The sequence below is a fragment of the Notolepis coatsorum genome, assembly GCF_963971535.1.
Source record: "Notolepis coatsorum genome assembly, chromosome: 2".
Lineage (NCBI taxonomy): Eukaryota > Metazoa > Chordata > Actinopteri > Aulopiformes > Paralepididae > Notolepis > Notolepis coatsorum.
Window position 1 is genome coordinate 173,825,693 of NC_140166.1, and position 24,140 is coordinate 173,849,832.

Below are 24,140 nucleotides of genomic sequence, written 5' to 3' on the forward strand. Positions count from 1 at the left end.
ATTGATTGAAGAGGTGTGTTTTTAGTCGATGGTGGAAAATTTGCTGGGTTTCCACCGTTTCCAAGTTGGTTCCACCATTGTGGAGCGAGGACAGAGAATAGGCTACTTCCCTTTGATGACCCCCCAGGAGCCCAAGTAGGAGTTGGTCTCAGGTGACCAGAAGATGCAGAGTGCAGGGGTCTTCAGGTTGTGTAGTTAGAGACCATTGGAAATTCATAATTTCCATTTTAGAGCAGTACCCCTGTCTCCTACCGAACCTCTGTGCTTAGGCCATGTAATGATTCAATCACTCACACACAGAGCTATCAGACATGTAAAAGCCTTGTTTTCAGGTAAAGATACCACTCGTTATGAGCCCTGGTTTGCTAAACATTACCAGAAAATACATTAGCAGCTGTTGTTTTCACAATTCTTCCTTATTTTTTTTTTAATCTTTTTTACATTACTTAATGCAGTTATACCTCATACATGCCTTTTTTCTATTTTTTTGCAATGCAGTACAGTACATATATTCACAGTATGCCTTTAACCCCATATGTACTGTACTGTGTATGGTGGGTACTAGTAGACAGTCTGATAATTAGATTAATCTAACGGGAGACATTCAGAAGGCTTCGACCAGTCCTAAACTCAGTTTATACAACTGACCCCCCATGTCTAAAAGGGCTACTGGAGGTTGATTTTAGGATTTGGGTGTAGTATAGAATACAAGATTGTTTCGTCGTTGTTTTTGTTGTTGTTGTTGATGGAGAGTGAGGAGATGGACAAGGGTCACTGAGGCACTTGACCCATCTCAAGCTCCACCCTCTTTTCTTGATCCTCCAATCACAATCGTTGCTTCCCTCAGGCGGGGTTTGAGATAGGTCCATTCAAAGAGAATCTAAATCCTCTCTCAGTCAAGACGAGTGTATACTTCCACACAACACTTGAGGCACGATAGCTTATGATTCACATCTCTGATCAACATAGTTATCACATCATATCCTCTCACTATGTCTCAACCCCCCCAGCTCATTAGCCTCACTTACATTTCAGTGAATTTGTCTGAAATATGGAGATACTCAGATATGGAGATACTTCACGACAAAAAAGGGCAAATCCGTCAACTAAGAGTCTTATGAGAACAGATATTGTTATGATGGTTATATAAAATGGATATGTGAGGATTGCAGTCACAGGGAAGATTTGTTAAAGGGGCATTTCACCCAAAATAAAGAATTAAAAAACATATTTTACTAGATAACTTTGTGTGATTTGCCTAGTTTTGGAGATATCTGCCGAAGAGGTGTGTGACACTCCAATACAATGGAGCTGAATGGCAGGGTAACCGGGTCATGATGTCTGGACAGAGACATCGCTTTTGAGTATTGGAGTGATGGCAGATATCTCCAAAACTAGACAAATCACACCAAAACTATCTTGTTGAGGGTAAATATATATAAAATATATATATATTTTATTTTGGGTGTTAAGGGTCTGGATAGGTGACAGGTCTTTCATTTGTTATTTGGAATCAGAAGGTTGATTCAAACTTGAATGCCTTCTCCTATCATGTACAACAGTAATAGAGGCCTTGCACTTACAACATGGCTGCCTGTAACCATTGGTAACCACTTTTGAAAGAAAATGCCCAATTTCTGCACAGTGGTAGAGTAGGCAAAACACTGGAAAGGTTTACTGTTCCACTGTGACTTGTTTACAAGATCCAGTAATAACAAGACACCAAATTATTACATTGATGTTTATATATTTCTCATACTCATAGTGACTGTTTCCTTCCACATGGAAGAACAATGGGCATTCTTGATATTCCGTGTGATGTGTAATAATTTGACCAGATATTATTCACAGAGGCAGACAACACAGTCTTTAATTAAGGATAGAGTTTACTGACAGAATGACATGTTGCAACACAGAGACCCCTAGGTTACAGCGATGGCCCTATATAGCCTAGATATCTGTAGAATGGCGAGCTAACAAAGTATTTATATAGGAGAGTAAACAAAACAAGTGGAGCATTGACGTACATAATATGAATGATAGATATGATGTACAGAGATATCCAGAATTATAGATATGATGTACAGAGATATCGGGATAATATACTACAGAAGGCTGTGTGTGTACAAGTTGAAGGCTATGTGTGTAGAGATAGAGAGAGAGAGAGAGAGAAAGAGAGAGAAGTGTATTGATAGATTTTCCCATCACCATAAAAGGCCTCTTGCAAATATTGCGAATTATGCACCAAAGCTATGGACATTAGGGAGGCTAGATCACTAAATATTTTTCAAAAGTAAGCTAAAAACATACCTCTTCACCATAGCCTTTTAATACACTCTGCTGCTTGGACTCATTACTTACTGTGATTGTTGTACTGTAGATGATAACTATTTTATTGCACTGCACTATTGCACTATTTTATGTCTATTCTATGCTAATTTATGTATATTTTATTGCACTGCTCTTATTCTATTCTTATTCTCATTCTATGTCTGCACTTTATGTATTGCTTTTTGAAACCTGCTAATAGTCTTTTTATAGATATTAATCTATTGCAAATTTTCCGGGAGGTTTTAATATCAACTCTTTGCTAATTTAATGTATGTCTATAATTATGTCAATGTTATGCCCATTTCATGCCTATGTCTATTTTGTGTCTACATCACTGCTGTGAAGCACTTTGGGCTGCAATTCTTGTTTGAAAGGGGCTATATTCCATGGAACAGGGCAGTTGAGTTTAGGAGATTGAAAATGACCCGATTCCAGACCACTAGTGAGATCAACGTCGCTTTTAACAGCTGGAGCCGCCGACGGACTTATATGAGAACATGCAAATGACCTTCATTAACCACAGCAGAATCAGTCTCATTTCCTTGTCCACAGACGGCAGGTAATCAAGAAAGTAATCAGGCCAATGAAAGAAGACAGGGAGAGATTGAAAAGGGGTGTGTGTGGGGGGGCATTCATTATCAAGGGAGGAGGCTGTTCAATCACATTATTCATGTTTTACATATCCTCAATAAGCAAAGAGATTTCACACACTTAGGGACAGAAATTCATTCTACTCCTCCCGCCCTCCCACTGAGGGTCGGTGGACCTCAATGATATTAAGCTTTGTCACAATGGCGCAAAAGTTCCATACACTGTATGCAAAAAAAAAAAAAAACAGCTGTTCAATCTGTCCGGTTTACACTCGAGGAGGGGGGGCTTTGAAAGAGATTGAGAGAGCAGCACCCTAAGTGCAGATGAGTCATCGTTATCTCTTGTGTTAAGACGAGGAACCTTCTTTTGAAAAGTGCAGCGCCGGGTAAATTGGCTATCCCATGGCTGTAGCTTCGTAAAGGCAAGATCAGCAGAGAGCCGTCCCTGTCCCCCGTGTTTTGCTTTAACAGAAACGTTAATAACTTTTCCTTTTTGGCAAGGGACTAGCGATGCTACGCGACAAAACTGCTGCAACGATGGTATACCAGCGACAACAACAGCGGGCCAAAGATCGACTCATTTTCCAGAGGCATCTGACCTCCTCCTCCCCGCGTGGTAATCGGAGTAGAGAGTGGAGTAAGCGAACGAGAAATATGTATACTGTATATAAGCAGATAATGTGTAACGTTGAGGAAGGAGCTCCCATTCATTAGTGGAGTGGGAGCAAAGATTCTCAGAAGAGCTAAATGGTATAAATGGACTGGAGCATATTCTGGGGGGAACATCATGATGCACGGTCACGTTTAAAGCTCTTAGTCCATATAATGGACCATGACTGTGCACCTTCTTCTTCTACTGCTGCACATTATTCTACGTAGATTTGCTCTACAAATAAACGACAAAAAAACTACAGCCATGGCTGCTGTTGTTCAATTTTCAACGTTACTTATTTTACAAAAGGTAGTCCAGCCTCCAACTGCGCTGGCTCTTGGTGGGTGAGCTAGTTATTGTTCTTAATATCTGTGCAGCTCTCGTCTACAGACAAGATCCATTCCCGTTTCAATAAATGGTAACTAAGCCTTTGTAAATAATGGTAAATAAGCACACAGAGGGAATGTTATTCATAAGTTCACAAGGTCGAGCCTCCATCATGATGAGTGACTGCATGAGAGGAGGATGATGGGTTTGCGGGATAAGATTATGAAGGCTAGTTTGGCTTGCATGCGGCAGGGTGGCATCAGCCTGAGACCACCGAGGCCCATGTTGGCTGATCCATCCGAAGAGGCACCAGCCCAGGGCTGTTGTGGGCCATGATGGCTGCGGGTAGTGCCAGCCCAAGGCTGTTCAATATGGAAAGCTGAAGATTTACACCTCAATTTCCTCCATGTCACACATCCTTTAAACGCCTCGCCCCATTTATTAAACTCTGTAAATGACGTGTGACCCCAGAGGAAATTGAGGCGTAAATCTGAGCCTTTCAACTTTCCATAGTGTGGCGACCTGTTGATGTGTGGAGCAACCAGGTGTGTGGTGACCAAGGTGCTTGGTGCCTTTAGTCCAGTGGACAAAGGTGCTTGATGCCTTTAGGCCAGTGGACCAAGGTGCTTGATGCCTTCAGGCCAGTGGACCAAGGTGCTTGATGCCTTCAGGCCAGTGGACCAAGGTGCTTGATGCCTTTAGGCCAGTGGACCAAGGTGCTTGATGCCTTTAGGCCAGTGGACCAAGGTGCTTGATGCCTTTAGGCCAGTGGACCAAGGTGCTTGATGCCTTCAGGCCAGTGGACCAAGGTGCTTGATGCCTTTAGGCCAGTGGACCAAGGTGCGTGGTGCCTTTAGTCCAGTGGACCAAGGTGCTTGACGCCTTTAGGCCAGTGGACCAAGGTGCTTGATGCCTTCAGGCCAGTGGACCAAGGTGCTTGATGCCTTTAGGCCAGTGGACCAAGGTGCTTGATGCCTTCAGGCCAGTGGACCAAGGTGCTTGATGCCTTTAGGCCAGTGGACCAAGGTGCTTGACGCCTTTAGGCCAGTGGACCAAGGTGTTTGACGCCTTTAGGCCAGTGGACCAAGGTGCTTGATGCCTTCAGGCCAATGGACCAAGGTGCTTGATGCCTTTAGGCCAGTGGACCAAGGTGCTTGATGCCTTTAGGCCAGTGGACCAAGGTGCTTGATGCCTTCAGGCCAGTGGACCAAGGTGCTTGATGCCTTTAGGCCAGTGGACCAAGGTGCTTGGTGCCTTTAATCCAGTGGACCAAGGTGCTTGATGCCTTTAGGCCAGTGGACCAAGGTGCTTGACACCTTCAGGCCAGTGGACCAAGGTGCTTGACGCCTTCAGGCCAGTGGACCAAGGTGCTTGACGCCTTTAGGCCAGTTGACAAAGGTGCTTGATGCCTTTAGGCCAGTGGACCAAGGTGCTTGATGCCTTCAGGCCAGTGGACCAAGGTGCTTGACGCCTTAGGCCAGTGGACCAAGGTGCTTGATGCCTTTAGGCCAGTGGACCAAGGTGCTTGATGCCTTTAGGCCAGTGGACCAAGAGCTTGATGCCTTTAGGCCAGTGGACCAAGGTGCTTGATGCCTTTAGGCCAGTGGACCAAGGTGCTTGATGCCTTCAGGCCAGTGGACCAAGGTGCTTGATGCCTTTAGGCCAGTGGACCAAGGTGCTTGGTGCCTTTAGTCCAGTGGACCAAGGTGCTTGACGCCTTCAGGCCAGTGGACCAAGGTGCTTGATGCCTTTAGGCCAGTGGACAAAGGTGCTTGATGCCTTTAGGCCAGTGGGCCAAGGTGCTTGATGCCTTCAGGCCAGTGGACCAAGGTGCTTGATGCCTTTAGGCCAGTGGACCAAGGTGCTTGATGCCTTTAGGCCAGCGTACCAAGGTGCTTGATGCCTTCAGGCCAGTGGACCAAGGTGCTTGATGCCTTCAGGCCAGTGGACCAAGGTGCTTGATGCCTTTAGGCCAGTGGACCAAGGTGCTTGATGCCTTTAGGCCAGTGGACCAAGGTGCTTGATGCCTTTAGGCCAGTGGACCAAGGTGCTTGACGCCTTCAGGGCTGTGGACCAAGGAGCTTGACGCCCCCAGGCTGTGGACCAAGGAGCTTGACGCCCCCAGGCTGTGGACCAAGGAGCTCGACGCCTTTAGGCCAGTGGACCGAGGTGCTTGATGCCTTCAGGCCAGTGGACCAAGGTGCTTGATGCCTTTAGGCCAGTGGACCAAGGTGCTTGGTGCCTTTAGTCCAGTGGACCAAGGTGCTTGACGCCTTCAGGCCAGTGGACCAAGGTGCTTGATGCCTTCAGGCCAGTGGACCAAGGTGCTTGATGCCTTTAGGCCAGTGGACAAAGGTGCTTGATGTCTTTAGGCCAGTGGACCAAGGTGCTTGATGCCTTCAGGCCAGTGGACCAAGGTGCTTGACGCCTTTAGGCCAGTGGACCAAGGTGCTTGATGCCTTTAGGCCAGCGTACCAAGGTGCTTGATGCTTTCAGGCCAGTGGACCAAGGTGCTTGATGCCTTTAGGCCAGCGTACCAAGGTGCTTGATGCCTTCAGGCCAGTGGACCAAGGTGCTTGATGCCTTTAGGCCAGTGGACCAAGGTGCTTGACGCCTTTAGGCCAGTGGACAAAGGTGCTTGATGCCTTTAGGCCAGTGGACCAAGGTGCTTGATGCCTTTAGGCCAGTGGACCAAGGTGCTTGACGCCTTCAGGGCTGTGGACCAAGGAGCTTGACGCCCCCAGGCTGTGGACCAAGGAGCTTGACGCCCCCAGGCTGTGGACCAAGGAGCTTGACGCCGCCAGGCTGTGGACCAAGGAGCTCGACGCCCCCAGGCTGTGGACCAACAGAGGCATTTGTATTTGCAACGATAGATTTTCACAACCATGTATTCATTTGGTAGAGCTAGTAGCTACTGTACATTGCCACATGTGTGTAGTGGACTACATGAAATCTAACTAATGATGGAAAAAACATAATTTATGGCCAAATATGTATATTATTCCTCGTCAAAACCCCTTGAGGACCTTTTTGTATCTCCCCTGCACGTTTACTCCGATTTTAAATCCTGCCTAGTGATGCGTTTTTACACAAATAAATACAAAATACCAGCCCAGCAACTGGGACACCGCAGGGATGGGAGTCGACCATATGTGTTGGTCTCTAGATGATCTACCGCCCAGCTGGTCCGCTGGTCCACTCCAGGCAACCTCCGGTTAAGTTTGCTTTGAAATAAACAGGAAGTGTTCAATTAGTGGTGAATAATTGGATAGATGGTGATTGCTATCATTCCAAGTCTGACTCAATACTAAAAGTTGATTAATGATTATTTAGTTCAGGGATTGATTGATTGATTGAAAACTTTATTAACAGATTGCAGAATGGGTACAATACAGTACAGCTCAATACACACAATTGTTAAGGGGATGCAGACCAGAGAAAGACTTTAGTCTTGTTTACATCAGGGTCCCCCATTTTCAATTCATCAGGACGATCAAATAAATAAAAAGTTCTACGTCGATTAAAACAAACCATTTCTCTGACAGAATGTGTCCATGAACCCCCATGCTGTGTGGGGTTATTGATTAGAGGCGAGGCTGTGTGGGGTTATTTATTAGAGGCGAGGCAATAAATAAATACATTGGGGACAGTGGTGGCCTCAAGGTCTCGTGACCGGAAGGTCGCCGGTTCGATCCCCCAGACCGGCAGGAAAAACAAATTGGGAAGAAGACGTGAATGAGTAACACTCTCCCCTTCTTCAATACCAACCGCGGAAGTGCCCATGAGCAAGGCACTAAACACTCCAACTGCTCCAGTGGCAGTGTCAGACTGCACTTGTACTGTGAATGTGAAGCAGGGCGTTGCTGAAAAAGAGCATCCCTGGGTAAATAAAGATAAAAGAATAATATTGCATAATATGAAGTTCACTTTTAAATGTATTTGAGACATACTGTATGTACAAGCAACGTAAAATGACACAATGATGATGATGTAACACCTGAAGCACGAATCAGACGCGCGCGCAGCCTGAACGTGGACAAAATATACAAAAAAATTACAAAATGGTGAGTAACAGACAATATAAAAATGCCCTACAACACTGACATGATCATTACAAGAAACTTGGGGAAAACAGCTTGGACAGTGTTGGGTATGTTCCTGTGAAGAGCATTTTCCTCGTGTGAACGCAGAGCTCCAGTTGGGTCAGTGTGGCGCCTTGAAGATGCAGCTCTGCACAAGTGGAACCAAACCGAACCAAACGAGACTGCTGGACATAATGTAGTACAATCTGATCAACAGAAAAGAAAAATACATTTGAGTCAAAATGGATGAGGAAAACAAACGAGACAAGCGTCGTCTTATATAAATATATCATCCGCAAAACGCAAACTCCCCCGCTGAACCAAGATGGAACATTCATCATTTGAATGAACAATAATTATCTTAAGTATCAAACTCTTTAGATTTGTAATTTCTTATCCAGTGTTAAGGCACACGCTATTCTTTTTAGAAAATACATTGGTATATAAAAGGATCTTTGGTAAATGATAGCTACTTTACAAAATGCCCTGCAAGCGGAAAATAGATACAGCAATGGGTGTAAATGGAAAAAACTAAAATGTTCAAGGTGCCGTTTCAGATAATTTTGAAAATGGTAGGGAAGAAAATTTGACTGATTTCAATTTCACGATGAAAAATTACGAGGTGGTTAGCAACACCCTCTCTCTCTAAGCACTTAATATCTCCCTCAGAGCAGGTCATCTCCAAACAAACCGCACTAAGTTAACTGGCCAATCTGAAATAATGTTTTATAGTGCAAACTTTGGCATAGTCATCTGAATTTCAGCTTCCATCACTTGACAACGAAGCTCTGCGTTATGCTCGAGCAGGGCCGGACAGATGGGACTCGAGTCACGGTGAGCTCAGTAAACGAGAGATAGAGGGTGAAACTATTTTGTTATGCGTGCGAACATGAAGAAAAAAAACATGATCTTCAAGTAAATCTATTTTGGTGGTTCACGTCATGCGACGCTTGCTCATCACACACTTACTAGAATGATACAGTATAGAATTCAGACGTGGCCAACTTTGGTAAAGACAAAAAAGAAGGCAATCCAAAAAAACAAACAAAAACAGCTGGAATACACACACCAAAGCACTCAAGTCTCCCACACACACACACAGCAATATTTATATTTTCACAAATAGCCTTGTGTGCTCCAGTACTCTCATTTCCTTATTGTATAACACCTTGAACATTCACCTAAAAAAAAAACTACCGCATGAAATGTAATTTATATTTGTATATACTCAATACATACAGTAAATAACTATTTTCTAGTCTTTATAGCTTATATAAATACTCATTGGAATGCACTGAAGGACAGAGTAGCTATAAACACGTTCAGCGACGGTCTCTTTTGAACGTTCTAGAAGATTCCTGGAAGAGGCCTTGTGACGAGGTGACGCAGCGCTGTTCCCACGTTAGCAGAGATTCAAGTAAAGGTAAAGCTTAAGAACTTTGCATGGAAAACCTTGACGTACAGAAAATGAACGCTGTTTTTCGAAAGAGGGATATAAAACTCTCCCATAAATCTTCTCCCCTTAAGTCAGAGAACAGCTTTCGGCTAACAACGGGTGCAAGGCAAGGCACGACGCGTCTCAGAATGGACTCGCCACCAAGCTACATCTCCCTCATAAGAAAAGGCACATTTACCAGCCGTTCAAGGCCACAGTGGTGCTTTGGAACAGTTAAAGCTGCACCATGTAGTTTTGGGTAGAAATTTGAACCTCTGAAATGTAAAAATTGTGTACGAATTGTGTAAGATCTTTAGTGCAGGGGGGGGGGTATTAATGTTGGTCGACTTGGTTTCTGTTGGTGATTTGGTGCTTTTGTGTCGTTAAGACCTAAGCAATTGTAACGAATTATTCTCAAAAGGTAATTTTTCCATCCCAAAAACAAACATTGTTGAGCTTTAAGCATGGATTTACAGGTATAGCTGAGGAAAGTACAAGGTGCCCTATTAAGAGAGAATACACACTGCCAGTCATCAAAGCCTCTGGTTTCCTTCTCCTTAAATCAAATGCCTGCTCAAGTTCTGAGATGTATTGCAAAAGAAAATCTTCCAGAGTTCAAAGTAACAAAAAATAAAATTAAAAAAGGAGATGGTCCAGTTCTTCAATCTCCCAACTCTCAAAAATATCTCACTTTAGCTTTATACATACAATATTGAGTACCTAATCATATCTTTATATATATATATAAAAATCATCTTTGAAAAATAGAATAAAATTCAATAAAAACGATCGTGCAAATCTGAGTTTAATTAACATCGCTAAGACTACAATACGCCGTAAGGCATTTGGAGCGAGCGCTCCGCTGTCCTCTGCGCAGGCTGGGCGATGTTCCTCTCCTCGTGGCTCCTCTTGTAGGTGACGCACTGGGGGCCCCCGGCGGGGGGCAGGCTGAGCTGAACACCGTCGCTCTGCTTCAGCAGCGGCGTGGAGGTGATCCAGCTGGACAGGCTGAGATCGCACACGTCTAAAGTTTTATCCAGACAGTCGGGGCGCAGCTCGGCGGGAGGGGGCTGCCCCGCGGGTTGGGGAGCCTCTTTGGTATAAGGAAGCGTGTCTATTTCCGTCGAGTTCAATGTGTAGGGGTCCTCGGAGAGAGCCCTCTTACTGTCCACGAGCCCGACAAAACTCTTGCCGTGAGGCCCGTCGCCGTCGTCCCCGCGTAACGAGGCCCCCTGGGAAAGGTCTCTGGGGAAGCTCCTGCCGGAGGACAGGAAGGGAGGTTTGAGGCCCATCTGTGACCCCACCTTGGCATCACTCAGGCTGAGGATGTTCCTGCGTGTTTCCGTGGAGAGTTGATCCAACTGCCTTCCGACTTGGACAGGACTGGGGAACAGCGATCCCTGACACGCCCTGTAGAAGTATCTGAGAGACAGAAAGAGACACAGGTCTTACAGTCGGGCCAAACGCTAGTCGTAAAATAAATACCAGTTCCCCCTGAATAAAACGGAGATTATTATATCCACTATTAATAACGGATCAAATTCACGACTAAGAAAAAACAACATATTGTACCTGTAGGCCTCACTGGTGGAGAACGTTTGTTAGGGCTGCACGATTTTGGGAAATAATCAATTTGCGATTTCTTTTTTTTATAGCAGCCCAATGGAGGTTTATTGTAAAATACGGCTTGCATCTGGTCTATGCGCTGGGTCTGTCTGCTTGGGACACAGAGCCTGGACATTTTTCTTTTTACCTGGGAATCGATACCGGTACCCAACTGTACTTTTTTTCTGTACTTTACTCTCTCTCTTTCCGAAGTCTAAACTTCACAACACACAATCTAAAACCCCTCCCTACCTCCCTCTCCCAAACCGTTCCTACAACACTTTTTTTTATGTTGCACGAAAATACAAAATGTATGTATACATTTATTTTGTAATGTTTAAATATCAACATTATCTGGCAATCCTCTGGAAAGACCAGGGCCCTCATTTATCAACGTGGCGTACGCACAGATATGTGCGTAACCCGTGCGTACGATCATTTCTAAGCAAAGTGTGGGATTTATCAATTTGAACTTGTGCTTGACTTTGTGCGTATATTTAAGCACAGGTCGGACCATGCGTAGCTGGCGCCGGTGGTAGAATATTTTTACAACGCGGAAATAAGCACTGACTGCGCTCCGCGTAACTCAACTCGTTATTATTTTGCGCATATATTGCAGAAATACGGGAACGTTTTGATTATATTTAAAAGGCTTTGCCATTGTTAAACGTAATAAGTGGAACCCCGAAGCTGTAAGCAGAATACAAGTCATATGAACACCCACGATAGTGTTCTTCCCCCTTCCTATAAGAAAGAATAAAAAACGCATTGCAACGAGAACAGACTGAGGTTATTTGTTGAGTGTATGTGTATACAAAACCCTTGCAATAAATGTCTTAAATGAATGAAAAGCATACATGCTCTGGACACAGAGCATATATCGTGTGGGTGATATCATGACTTGTATTCTGCTTACAGAATTTCATTTATTTAGTTTTACAATGTCAAAGCCTAAATCAAAACGTTCCCGTATTTCTGCAATCTATGCGCAAAATAATAACGAGTTGAGTTCTAACAAAGAACGTATTACATGCTGGTAGGCTGATAGAGTAAACTATGATATGAATATGATATGATATAAAGGTATACTGGTCCGTCCGCGAGGATATCGAGGACTCGAGTAGGATAGCCATTAAATGCAATTTGAGGATATAGGCTAAAGCGACGGCCTATAGCCTATACATATTATTTAATGTTTTCATAAGCGTAAAGATACAACAGCTAGATTAATGATCAAGTTAGTTTACTGTGCAGGGTTCGCAGGGCTGTGCATTGTGCTATTATATATGCGCAAGTTACTGTTGCATAATGTAGGCTATGGCTGCTATTATGTAATTCATATAGGCTACCTAATATGATTTTTAGAGGCATCTATTTTGTTTTCGGTATTAGGCTAATATCGACAACAACAGGGGGGGACCCTGATGTAAACAAGACAAACGTCTTTCTCTGGTCTGCATCCCCTTAACAATTGTGTGTATTGAGCCGTACTGTATTGTACCCATTCTGCAATCTGTTAAATAAAGTTTTCATTCATTCATTCAAAATAGATGCCTCTAAAATTCATATTATAGCCAATCGAACACAACTAATAAAGGCATTCATATTACAGCATGGTTATAATGACACACCACCAACGCCAAACAGTGGTCAACGAACGGTCTTTATTAGTATTTTGAGCTGTCCAGGCAGAATTGCAGCAATGGTCTTAGGGAGCCGTTGATATCTGACATCACCGTGTACAAGTCAGCCTTTTATTTATCCCATAACACACAGGTTGTGTCTTCTTGGTTCGGCAGCGCCTCAGTGAACAATCTCCAGTGAAGTTTCTCAGAGTTCCGCTCGGGTCAGTCCATTATTTCACATCCCATGGGGGGTGTTTCATGACCATATATGGATAATCATGCACGAGCATTGACGGTAGAACAAAGAGGTATTTATCAACACGGAGGAGCGTAGGACCTGTGTACGCACGGTTGATAAATCCCAATATTTCTGTGCATGCACACATTCTAAATTCTGTGCTTACGTATGAAAATAGAACACTTTCTGAGAAGTGTTAATAAATGAGGGCCCAGGTCTTTCCAAACACCAGATATGGGACGGACGTACGTACTATCAAATTCCTATCAATAAATAAATACTATCAATCTCCTCTGATATCATCTGGTCTTTCCAAACACCAGATATGGGACGGACGGACGCTTAAATGATTTTAGAATACTTCAGCTAATGAAGTTAAATGTTTATTATCCTCAATTAACTACTATCAAGTTATTTTTTATACTGCAACATTTTGCTACTTAAACGTTAATTGAACCAGTAGAGAGGGAGAGGGAGAGAGAGATAGAGATGCCCCCCCCCCCCCCCCCCCAGATTGCAGAATGGGTAGTCAGGGCCGCCTAAGGGTGTGTGCGAGCAGTGCGGTCGCACAGGGCCTCGCGGGAAGGGGGGCCTCGCACAATTTTTTTTTTTTATTCCCTTCCCGCGAGGCCCTTTTTCATCACAGACCTAAAATCTAGTTTTGCTTATATGCTTATATATTTCACATTAGACACGTTTGTAGAATGTGTGTGACTTGTTCCTGGCTCTGTGGCTCTGCAGCAGACATACTATTGGTTTCAACGAAGGGAGGGGTTACATCATGTGTACGCCGGCGTGTGTCAGCTGCGTTTGACTATTTTGCGCGTGCAGCTTTGGAGGTTATGCTTAGTTATGCCAGCCAAGAGGAAGAGGACGGTCATTCGGCAGATGGACTGAAGATGAAAGTTGTTGCATGTTAGAAAGTTCAGTCAGGCTAGCCATGTCGGCTTAGCTAAAGGCAGGGACAGCTAGTTAGCTTTAGCTACGTTATAATATCGAGTGCTAACGTGTGGTTCAGTCGGGATAGCCATGATGATGTCGGCTAGTAGCTAGCTTAGCTAAAGGCTAACTAGCGTTAGCTAACCTAGAGAGAGCGCGTGCAGCATTATTATGCCAAGATGAAGAGGACGGTCATTCGGCAGATGAACTTCGTCAACTCCACGCGGTTGTCTCCATCCTCTTGGACGTTTGGTGAGTTTTTAATGCACTCTATTCTATTCCCGCCGTGGATATCTCTCTCTCTCTCTCTCTCTTGGGAGCCAAACGGGCCGGCTAGCTGTTGTAGCTAATGTTATATTGAGCCAAAGCGGGCCGGCTAGCTAACGTTATATTGAGCCAAACGGGCCGGCTAGCTGTTGTAGTAGCTAACGGTGTGTGGCCTGGTGTCAGTACCTGGCTACTCTATTTGCAGTTAGCCTATTTAGCTGATGTCGGCCATTGGCTCCTTGCTACTTTGTTTTCTCTGGTATAGACCCTCTTCTCTTTGGATTTAAGTGTTGATCTTTGTCCTTTTGGATCTATGTATATTCATGTTGCCTTTGTGAAGTTATCTTTTCCTTCTGTTTTGTTCTTCCATTAAAAGTTGAATATCCTTTAGGGGCTCATCTTTGCTTATCTCTCTCATACATGCTCTCTCTCTAACACACACACACACAGACATGCTCTCTCTCTCTAACACACATGCTCTCTCTCTCTCTTTCTAACACACACAGACATGCTCTATATCTCTCTCTAACACACAAAATGACATGCTCTCTCTCTATATATTTCTCTCTCTTTCTAACACACATACATGCTCTCTCTCTAACACACACACACACAAACAGACATGCTCTCTCTCTATCTCTCTCTTTCTAACACACAGACATGCTCTATCTATCTCTCTTCAATTCAAATGGGCTTTATTTCACATTCTTGTATTTCTCCCAGTAGGTATGGGAGTTTTGAGTTATTGTCGATGTTTTCAAAGTCTCTTTGGGTGTTTGCAATTTGTGGGAAGTATGTCTTGGTATAGTGGGCAGGTTGTTAAGAAGTGGAGCTCGGTTTCCACCTCATCTTGTGTGCAGTGGGTCTGTCTTCGCGTGGGAGCCAGGTCTGCCTATGGCGGCCTTTCTCGATGGCTAGGCTGTGCTCGCTGAGTCTGTACCTAGTCAAGGATCTTCTTAGTATTGGGTCAGTCACAGTGCTCAGGTATTCTGCCACTGTGTACTCTCTGTTTAGGGCCAAATAGCATTTCAATTTGCTCTGGTTTTGGGTTGTTTCTTTCCAATGTGTGTCTCTCTCTCTCTCTGGCCTTGCTCTGGTGGAGGGTCAGGGGCATTGCCGGGTCTGTGCAGCGATAACACTGTATATTGACTGTAGAACGGGAGCTCTCTCTCTCTCTTGCTATATGTTGACTGTATCATGCCTAGCCTCGGGCAGCCCTATTATTTAAGAATATGTTGACTGTATGATTTTTTTTTTACATTTTAGGGGGGGGGGGGGGGGGGGGGGGGCTCGCGTTTAAATCTCACACAGGGCCTCGCATTTCTCCCAGGCGGCCCTGGGTACAGTACAGTTCAATACACACAATTGTTAACACATTCCTGGCCAACCACGTATATATAAGTGTTTCGGAGCTGACCGTTGAAGGCCAACCATGTATATATACGTGTTAAGCTTGTTTTTGTTTTTATTCCATTCTGATATCCCGGATGTTGTCACGGAGCTGTATGTTGGCTGGAAAATGCCTATTGGGACCCGGAAAGTGCAGTACCGGCCAGATCCTGGTAGTGGCGCTGTCTCGAGAATGCAGTAATCCTTTTTTCATTCCGGGTTAACTTTTCTGTTAGCCTGAAGCTATGGCTTTAACTGATCGCCTGGAATACTTATTGCGACGCCGAATTCAGTATGCAGTAAAGGAATATAGCATCAGCCAATGGACATATCGATCTACCAGATGGCGATCAATAACTGGGAAATTCTTTTTGGATTCCAACCGGCCACAGGTAAGAGCGATTTGCGTCAATTTCAGCTTGATCGGGCCTTGTTCTCATAACCATCCACCCGGTCAGTGTATGATATTGCAATAACGAATGCCGTTATTGGTAATACATAATCAGAAACAACTTTCCCCGCCCCCCCCCCCCTTTCATGCATTCATGGTGGACCATGATACCGATCATATGCATTTTGATTTTTAACTCTAGCTTGTGTAGGGCCGAAACGCCAATCGTACGAGAAACAAACGCTATATAGCGTTAGTGGCACTCAACTGGCGGCATGAACTAACGACAAAACACGTCCGTGGCAAGACATTTATTTTGTAAATTTGTGGCACGCAATTATTATCTTGAGACATTTTTGTTTTTACGGAAACCTTTTTTTAAATGAAAACGAAATGAAAACTTAAGATAAAATCTTTTTCGTCTGGACAAGGCCTTAAGGCCTCTGCATGCTACAGCAAATTCAAAGCAACTTCAACACAACATCGGCGCGATTTCAGCGCGCTTGTTGCAGACAGTCTTGTAGACTGTGTTGCGAGGGCGTTGCGTACCTGTGTCCAAAATCTAATCTAAAGACCCGTTGCGTTGGTATTGCGTAGCAGTGATTGGTTGGTAGTGAATGGGGGCGGGGCTGTCTGTCACTTCTAGTGTTCCTGGCTCGAGACCAAAAGAAAACTTTCTGACAGGAGCTCGATAGCTAGTGTATTGTTTCATTACACTTGTTTAATTGTTTGTTTAAAATGAATCAAATGCAGGAACGTATTGCAGAGGAGGTCCGAAAGTACCAACATTTATATAATAGCGGGTCTAAAGATTACAAGGATAGCATTATGACGATGAATTCGTGGAAGGAGATTGGGGAAACAATGGGGATGGACTGGGTTGATGTGGCGATATAACTATATTACACTATATACAAGAACACAAGCGAAAACAAACATAAACAGGGCTATTATTATACTAACGATGTATGGTTGAGAAGGGAAATCCATTTGTAATTGCTAGAGTGCGCACCTTCGGCTGCCCAAAGTATTCAGGCAGGCGGGCTGGGCGCGCTCGAGCCGCACATCCGGGGTACATTTTGTTGCATCATAGGCTGCGCGTTGATTTTGCAGAAGCATAAAGGTAATGTGTCTGCAACACCGTTGCTTTGTCGATGTTGTGTTGAAGTTGCTTTGAAGTTTCTGTAGCATGCAGAGGCCTTTAGAAGCATTGGAATTTTCACTGCACATAGAAACAGCGCACTCTGGAGCTATGCTGTAACGTCTTCACACGGATGTTTCACAAGCTGTTGTTGATCAAAAGTCAAAGTCAGCTTTATTATCACTTCTCATAATGTGCAAGACATAGAGAAATTAAATTACGTTTCCCCCTTCCCACAGTGTATATGTATATATATATATATAAAAAAAGAAAAAAGATTGAATATAAACATAAAGTAACATATAGGACACTATAAACATAAGTAACATATGGGACACGATGTACATACACTATAAAGGACTATATATACAGTATAAACAGTGGCTAAAAAAATTAAATGAATGTATGATTGAAATAAATATAGGAGGTAAAAGAGAACTTAGTGCACATTTTTTTTCTTTCAGCAGTGGTACATAGTAAGTATAACTGATAAATAATAGTAGTAGAATACAATAATGGCAGTAAAGTGGCAGTGAGATGATAGATATGGCAGTAGTAAACTAATATAATGTAAACTAAAATAAATAATGGCAGTAAAATAAAGTGGAAGTGAGTTTGTGAAGTGGCAGTGTGTGTCTGTGTGTGTCAGTGGGGGGGGGGGTTAGTCCAGGTTCTGTGTTTTCTCCACATTGAGAATGAGGTTGTTCCTGCACCACATGATCAGTTGGCTCACCTGTCCCTGTAGTGAGACTCGCCATTGTTTTTAATGAGCCCCACCACAGTTGTGTCGTCCGCAAACTTGACAAAGAGGTTGGTGTTGTGTATTGGTGTGCAGTCGTGGGTCAGTAGTGTGAAGAGTATTGATGAGAGTTAATGGGCGTATACTAGCTACCTTGGGCTACTTCTCATTGGTGAGCAATGAGAGCACAGCACTTCCGATTAGTAAGCATGACTGGCACGCAAGAAAAAACCTTGAATCAGACTCGCTGCATAACTTGTCCCAAATCGCAGGCTGTGATTTGCTAAATGCATCATTTAAAATCGTGATTTTGATTAAAAAACTATTAATCGTTCAGGAACATCAGTTACTTTATTACAAAAGGCAATTTCATTGTGTATCCCTCCTACACACACACTTTGGCAGAGAAAGTGGGCACTGTAGATGTAAAGCTAGCCACCCTCCAGTTGCTAGCTCACAGCTGGGATACACTCTCCCATCTTATTTTTTCTTTCTTCATTTAGTCATTTAGCTGACGCTTTCATCCAAAACGATTTACAAGTTCTGTACGACAAGTCATCAGGAAGGGCACAATAAAGAACCTTCTCTCCTGTGTCTCCCTCTCAGCCGTAATACTGTCTCAATAAAGAACCTTCTCTCCTGTGTCTCCTCTACTCTGTCTCCCTCTCAGCCTTCCTACTGTCTCAATAAAGAACCTTCTCTCATGTGTCTCCTCTACTCTGTCTCCCTCTCAGCCTTCCTACGGTCTCAATAAAGAACCTTCTCTCCTGTGTCTCCTCTACTCCGTCTCCCTCTCAGCCTTCCTACGGTCTCAATAAAGAACCTTCTCTCATGTGTCTCCTCTACTCCGTCTCCCTCTCAGCCTTTCTACTGTCTCAATAAAGAACATTCTCTCCTGTGTCTCTCCTACTCTGTCTCCCTCTCAGCCTTCCTACTGTCTCAATAAAGAACCTTCTCTCCTGTGTCTCTCCTACTCTTGTCTCCCTCTCAGCCTTCCTACTGTCTCAATAAAGAACCTCCTCTCCTGCATCTCCTCTACACATCTGTGCAAGGGATCAAACCAGTGAACTTTCGGTTACCCGTCGGCCTCTCTACCATAAACCCTGTCCTGCCACCCCCACCCCAAAGCGGGGTCCCTGGGTGTCCTTGAATGGGTTTCCCAGAGTCCCCAGCATAATAAGAAACAGTTTAATTTCACTATTATTCCATCAATAAAAGTTGGAATGCAAAGGAGGACTATTCTAATCACAGTTCTCAATAGTTATCACTGCATCTACAGTGTAAGCAGTTACAGAATGCTGTGCCAAATCACATCTAAGAACAAAAAACTTCTTATACAGTGGTCCCTGGGACGAAAATCGTATTCATAACCAATGCTGCAGCCCAGTTCTTTAATATGCATAGCAAATTGCCCATCTTAAATCCTGCCCTCTTTTCTTGATTCTCGGACAAATAAAGTTGGTCCCGACAGTGTTGAACTTGGGTGCTAGTCTTGAGTGCATAGTAGTATAGATATATTAGCACAGTAGTAGTTAGTAATATAGGCAAGGTAGATTCCTTAGTAGCAGAGTGCATACTAGTAAAAGATGAGGGTTAGTATTTAATTTTTCTTCATTTCTTTCAGAATATTGGTTGAAGAAGTGTGAGATCAAGAAAAGAGGGCTGGGTTTGAGATAGGTCAACTGTATGGTTTATATAAATATTTATATTAATATTTTAACTATGAAATAACCATCTTAATATATCTTTAATCATTTTGATAGAGTGCCTTGGACCCTTTTCCTTTTTGTATTCCCTACCAATGAGCATCCAATTCATCACACTTCTTTGAACTCCGAGCTCCAGACCAGGGCCCTCATTTATCAATGGTGCGTACGCACCAGTGGAGGTTATTCCATGACAACACGTGAAACACAAATCCACTCATAATTATTAGTAATTTACATTTATATATATATATTTTATTATTTTTATAAAAATTTTATTAGAAATGTTTTCCGCTGTAAAAAAATGCCAGTGAATTTAATTATTTTTTTCAAAAATGGCCAAGCTGTCTGAGCTCTCTGATCAGGCCTGCAGTGCTCACATAACTGCAGTAATGCGAGCTGTCAATCACTCAAGTGCAACTTTCCCTGCACGGGTTGATCTTTTTATTCTATTATCCAATCAAAATAGGCTATTTGAGTCATCTAAGCCCCGCCCGTGCAACTTTGCGCACGCTACTCACGAACGCGGGTTGAATGATCGACAGCCCTCAATGGTCTGAGACTCAGAGAGGAGCTGCGTGACATGGCATAGACCACTGCACTTCCACGTTACATGGAGCTCGTGAGGAGGAGGGGGGCGGGGGGACGAGAGCGCGAGGGAATCAAATTAATGCACTGCCTTCCCCCCGAACCTCCCATGAGCTCAAAATACCGGAAAGTGGTCAATTGTTTACACTTTCCATGGGATAAAAGAACGTGTCTCGACTCGAGTCGGACTTGTCACGATGGAGAAGCTGCAATATTCAATGGAAGATGAGATCGGTCACTGCTTTGGCTGTTGTGTGGTGAGTGGATTTAAAATATATATATATATTTTACAGTGATTATGAATTCATTGGCCCGCTGTGGCCTTGCGTGTGTAATACACCAACACGGTTCCCGCGGGCACCAGGTCCCCAAGGACCACATGAATCGCCCGCGGCAAGCCTTGCTTGCGTTTCTAATCAAATATTAAAATCGCCGCGGGGAGGGGGGGGCATAATCCCACGGGACAATGCATTGGAATCTTGTGTCCCCAACACTCCTCCTCTCTCCTCTCCTCTCTTAGGTATGAATTGAAAATGGGGGACCCTGATGTAAACAAGATGAAAGTCTTTCTCTGGTCTGCATTCCCTTAACAATTGTGTGTATTGAGCCGTACTGTATTGTACCCATTCTGCAATCTGTTAAATAAAGTTTTCATTCATTCATTCATTCATTGTCCTTGTGTTACATAAAACCCATCTGTGGCCTCGTGCAGAGGAAGGTGGTAAATACATGTTAGATATTCCAATGTACAGTTTTGCTGTACCATTGACTCAGAATGGTCTGTTTTATTGAAATCGTCACAGCAGTATAGTTTGTTTATAGTTCAGAAGTATGATATTTAAACATGGTCCCAAAAAATGAATGGAAGCGAATGAGGAGCCTGACACCTGGGAGGAATGGGGGTGTTGCAGCGTTGGGGATGTTTAAAAAATATAATTTAATATATAATATAATATAATAATTTTGTGCTTCACCAAGAAATTTGGTCAGCAGCCGCCACTGGTACGCACAGATATGTGCGTAACCCGTGCGTACGATCATTTCTAAGCAAAGTGTGGGACTTTCAATTTGAATGTGTGCTTGACTTTGTGCGTATATTTACGCACAGCTCCGACCGTGCATACCTGGCGCCCGGTGGTAGATTATTATTATTGCAACGCGGAAATAAGCTTCCGTGCATTAGTTTCAACACTGGCGTGTTCAACTTCTGTATGACCCGTAATTCATTATAGTTCATTGTAAAATAGCGACAGTAGTGTAATTATTGTCAAACCCTATAAATATAGCATTTGGAATAAGTCTTTCTTTCCGAATGAATGCAGCATAGTTTATATATAGGGTTATCGGAATATACGGGGTGCACTGACTGTGCTCCGCTGGGAACTGTTTTCAGAGATAGCAGATAGGGATGAATGAATGAATGAGGGGCAGTCTAATTGCAGAGAGAACATAATATTAACTAGAGTCCGCTATACCCGAGACACCTTCATTGTACCGCAATTTGAGACCGGAATTGGAGCGTGGAACAAAACGCACAAATGCCATCCCCATGCACATTCAAGTGCCACCGGCACGGTCCATCGTGATATTGGAGATGGATCGAGCAATAGACTGTTACTGTACCACCCATGTAGCTGTCAAAGCTCCATCACAAATGCAGTTATGTGAATAGAAATGGATTCCACTCAGTCAATGTTGCGATGCGCATTTGCCTGATACATGTCGTTGCTGCATGCCGGGAAGAAGGCAATGCTGCATGTTTTCAATTAATTAAATAAAACTGATACTTTCTGCAAGGGTTTACTGACTGTCATACAAATAATCAACCAACTACATACTGTAACTTTTCAGTGCACGTTTTTATTTACATTGTGACAACAGCCTTGTGAGCTCCCGCACACAGACATGATGGAATTCAAGTTCAAGTTTGTATTGATCACATATAGGCAGGCTACACATGGCGTAGGCTATGGCAGTGAGATTCATTGTTCTTGTATATGCTCTCGTATTATTGTTTATATAGGCTACCTAATACCAACATCAAAATAGATTGCATGCCTCTACAAATCATATGCAGGCAGAACATTTACGGAGAACTTTAATCCCTGGGTATTAATCGAACGAAACGAAGAAAAGGCATATTCCAGCATGGTTATTAATGACACCAATGGCAAACAGTGGTTAACGGTCTTTATTAGTGTTTGCGCTGCCCAGGCAGCAATGGTCTTTAGGAAGTTAATAGATATCATATCCGACATCACCGTCAGCCTGTCGCGTATTTCTCCCATAACACGTTTCGCTCGGCTTAGTCCACTTTTCCACATTTCATGGGGGTGTTCCATTACCGTATATGGTTAATTACGGGCGGTGCTATATGCAAATATTTAAAATCGTGCACGAGCGCGGAGCGTAGAACAAATGGTATTTATCAACACGGAGTGTGCGTAGAACCTGTGTACGCACGTGTGATAAATCCCGATTTTTCTGTACGTACACACATTCTAAATTCTGTGCTTAACACTATGATCGCCGGGGACGAGATTACACGTCATTCCTAGCCATGCTCATTCTGCCGAAGACGCCGTAACTCGTCTTTGATGTCAATATTTCAAAAATCTGTCATCGAAATCATATTTCCTTTCCGGAGCCCTGAGACACACTGCTGATCTCCTCTCAACTCTCTAGCGGTTCAAGAGCGCCATCTGGTGGCCGATCGCCAACCGGAAATGAACCTTTGAACCGGAAGTGCTCATCCATATGTGGTCCGGGCACTCGCTATCGTTAGAGAGACTCCGTCTTGATACAGTGAACATCGATCGGTGCAAATAACTCGAAAAAACTACATGATTTGGACGTATATACTATTATACAACCTGGAAATGGATCGGGCATTTCTCCATCCCATAATAGAAAAAATTCTGTTCCACGCTCATCTGCCAGCGGCGCGAGGAAGCCACGGTGAGTTTCAACGTTATTTTCTAACGTCTTCTATACTAACTGATCTGATGAACATATGACCCACTCTGGATGAATCATCTAACGCTGCCCACGGAATTATAAACGATCCCCCGCCCATCCGGTCATCATCAGATGATACGTAGAAACTTCTAGAATCACGTCCAGTTGAAATTTTTTATCTCGCGCCGATTGCTATCAAACTGTATTTCATCATCAATATAATGCATTTGGAGCTATAAATCAAGTTCTGGAGAAAGCTGCAGAAAACGATAAAAACATACTTATACTTTAGACCAGTGGTTCCCAACCTTTTTCCCCCCAGGGACCCCCAAACATCTCTGATGAAATTCACGGACCCCCTCCTAATAAGATACCATAAAATATTTTTTTTTTTCATTTTAATAACAAACTGCTTATACACAGGCATATGCATCACAATTAGACCCACTATGCTTCTTTGACTTGTGCCTTCAATCAACAAATCTCATCTTGCACCATATGCATTTCAAAATGTTTGGCCAATATTCAAATGCTGTATTCATCCTCTCAAATCAGGCCCTAATGGTGAACGGTTTGCATTTATGGAACAAATCAATGCAACAAATTAAACTAAATATGAGACAGGAAATTCCAATCAGTAGCAGAGAGAATCTGTCCTAGCTGGGTTTAATACCTTTTTTTTTGTCATTTTAATAACAAACTGCTTATACACAGGCATATGCATCACAATTAGACCCACTATGCTTCTTTAACTTGTGCCTTCAATCAACAAATCTCATCTTGCACCATATGCATTTCAAAATGTTTGGCCAATATTCAAATCCTGTATTCATCCTCTCAAATCAGTCCCTAATGGTGAACGGTTTGCATTTATGGAACAAATCAATGCAACAAATTAAACTAAATATGAGACAGGAAATTCCAATCAGTAGCAGAGAGAATCTGTCCTAGCTGGGTTTAATACCTTTTTTTTGTCATTTTAATAACAAACTGCTTATACACAGGCATATGCATCATAATTAGACCCACTATGCTTCTTTGACTTGTGCCTTCAATCAACAAATCTAATCTTGCACCATTATGTATTTCAAAATGTTGGCCAATATTCAAATCCTGTATTCATCCTCTCAAATCAGG

At 43.3% G+C, this 24,140-nt stretch overlaps 1 protein-coding gene across 1 annotated transcript in view; it reads right to left on the reverse strand.

The window, feature by feature from the left end:
* Window positions 1–7,817: 7,817 nt before the first annotated feature.
* atp10a (ATPase phospholipid transporting 10A) overlaps window positions 7,818–24,140 on the reverse strand; it is a 139,167-nt gene continuing 122,844 nt past the window's right edge. Inside the window, exon 21 of the mRNA XM_084307816.1 lies at window positions 7,818–10,839. Within this exon, the coding sequence (XP_084163942.1) occupies window positions 10,242–10,839 (598 nt within the window). The 3' untranslated portion in view covers window positions 7,818–10,241. The remainder of the gene's footprint in view (window positions 10,840–24,140) is intronic.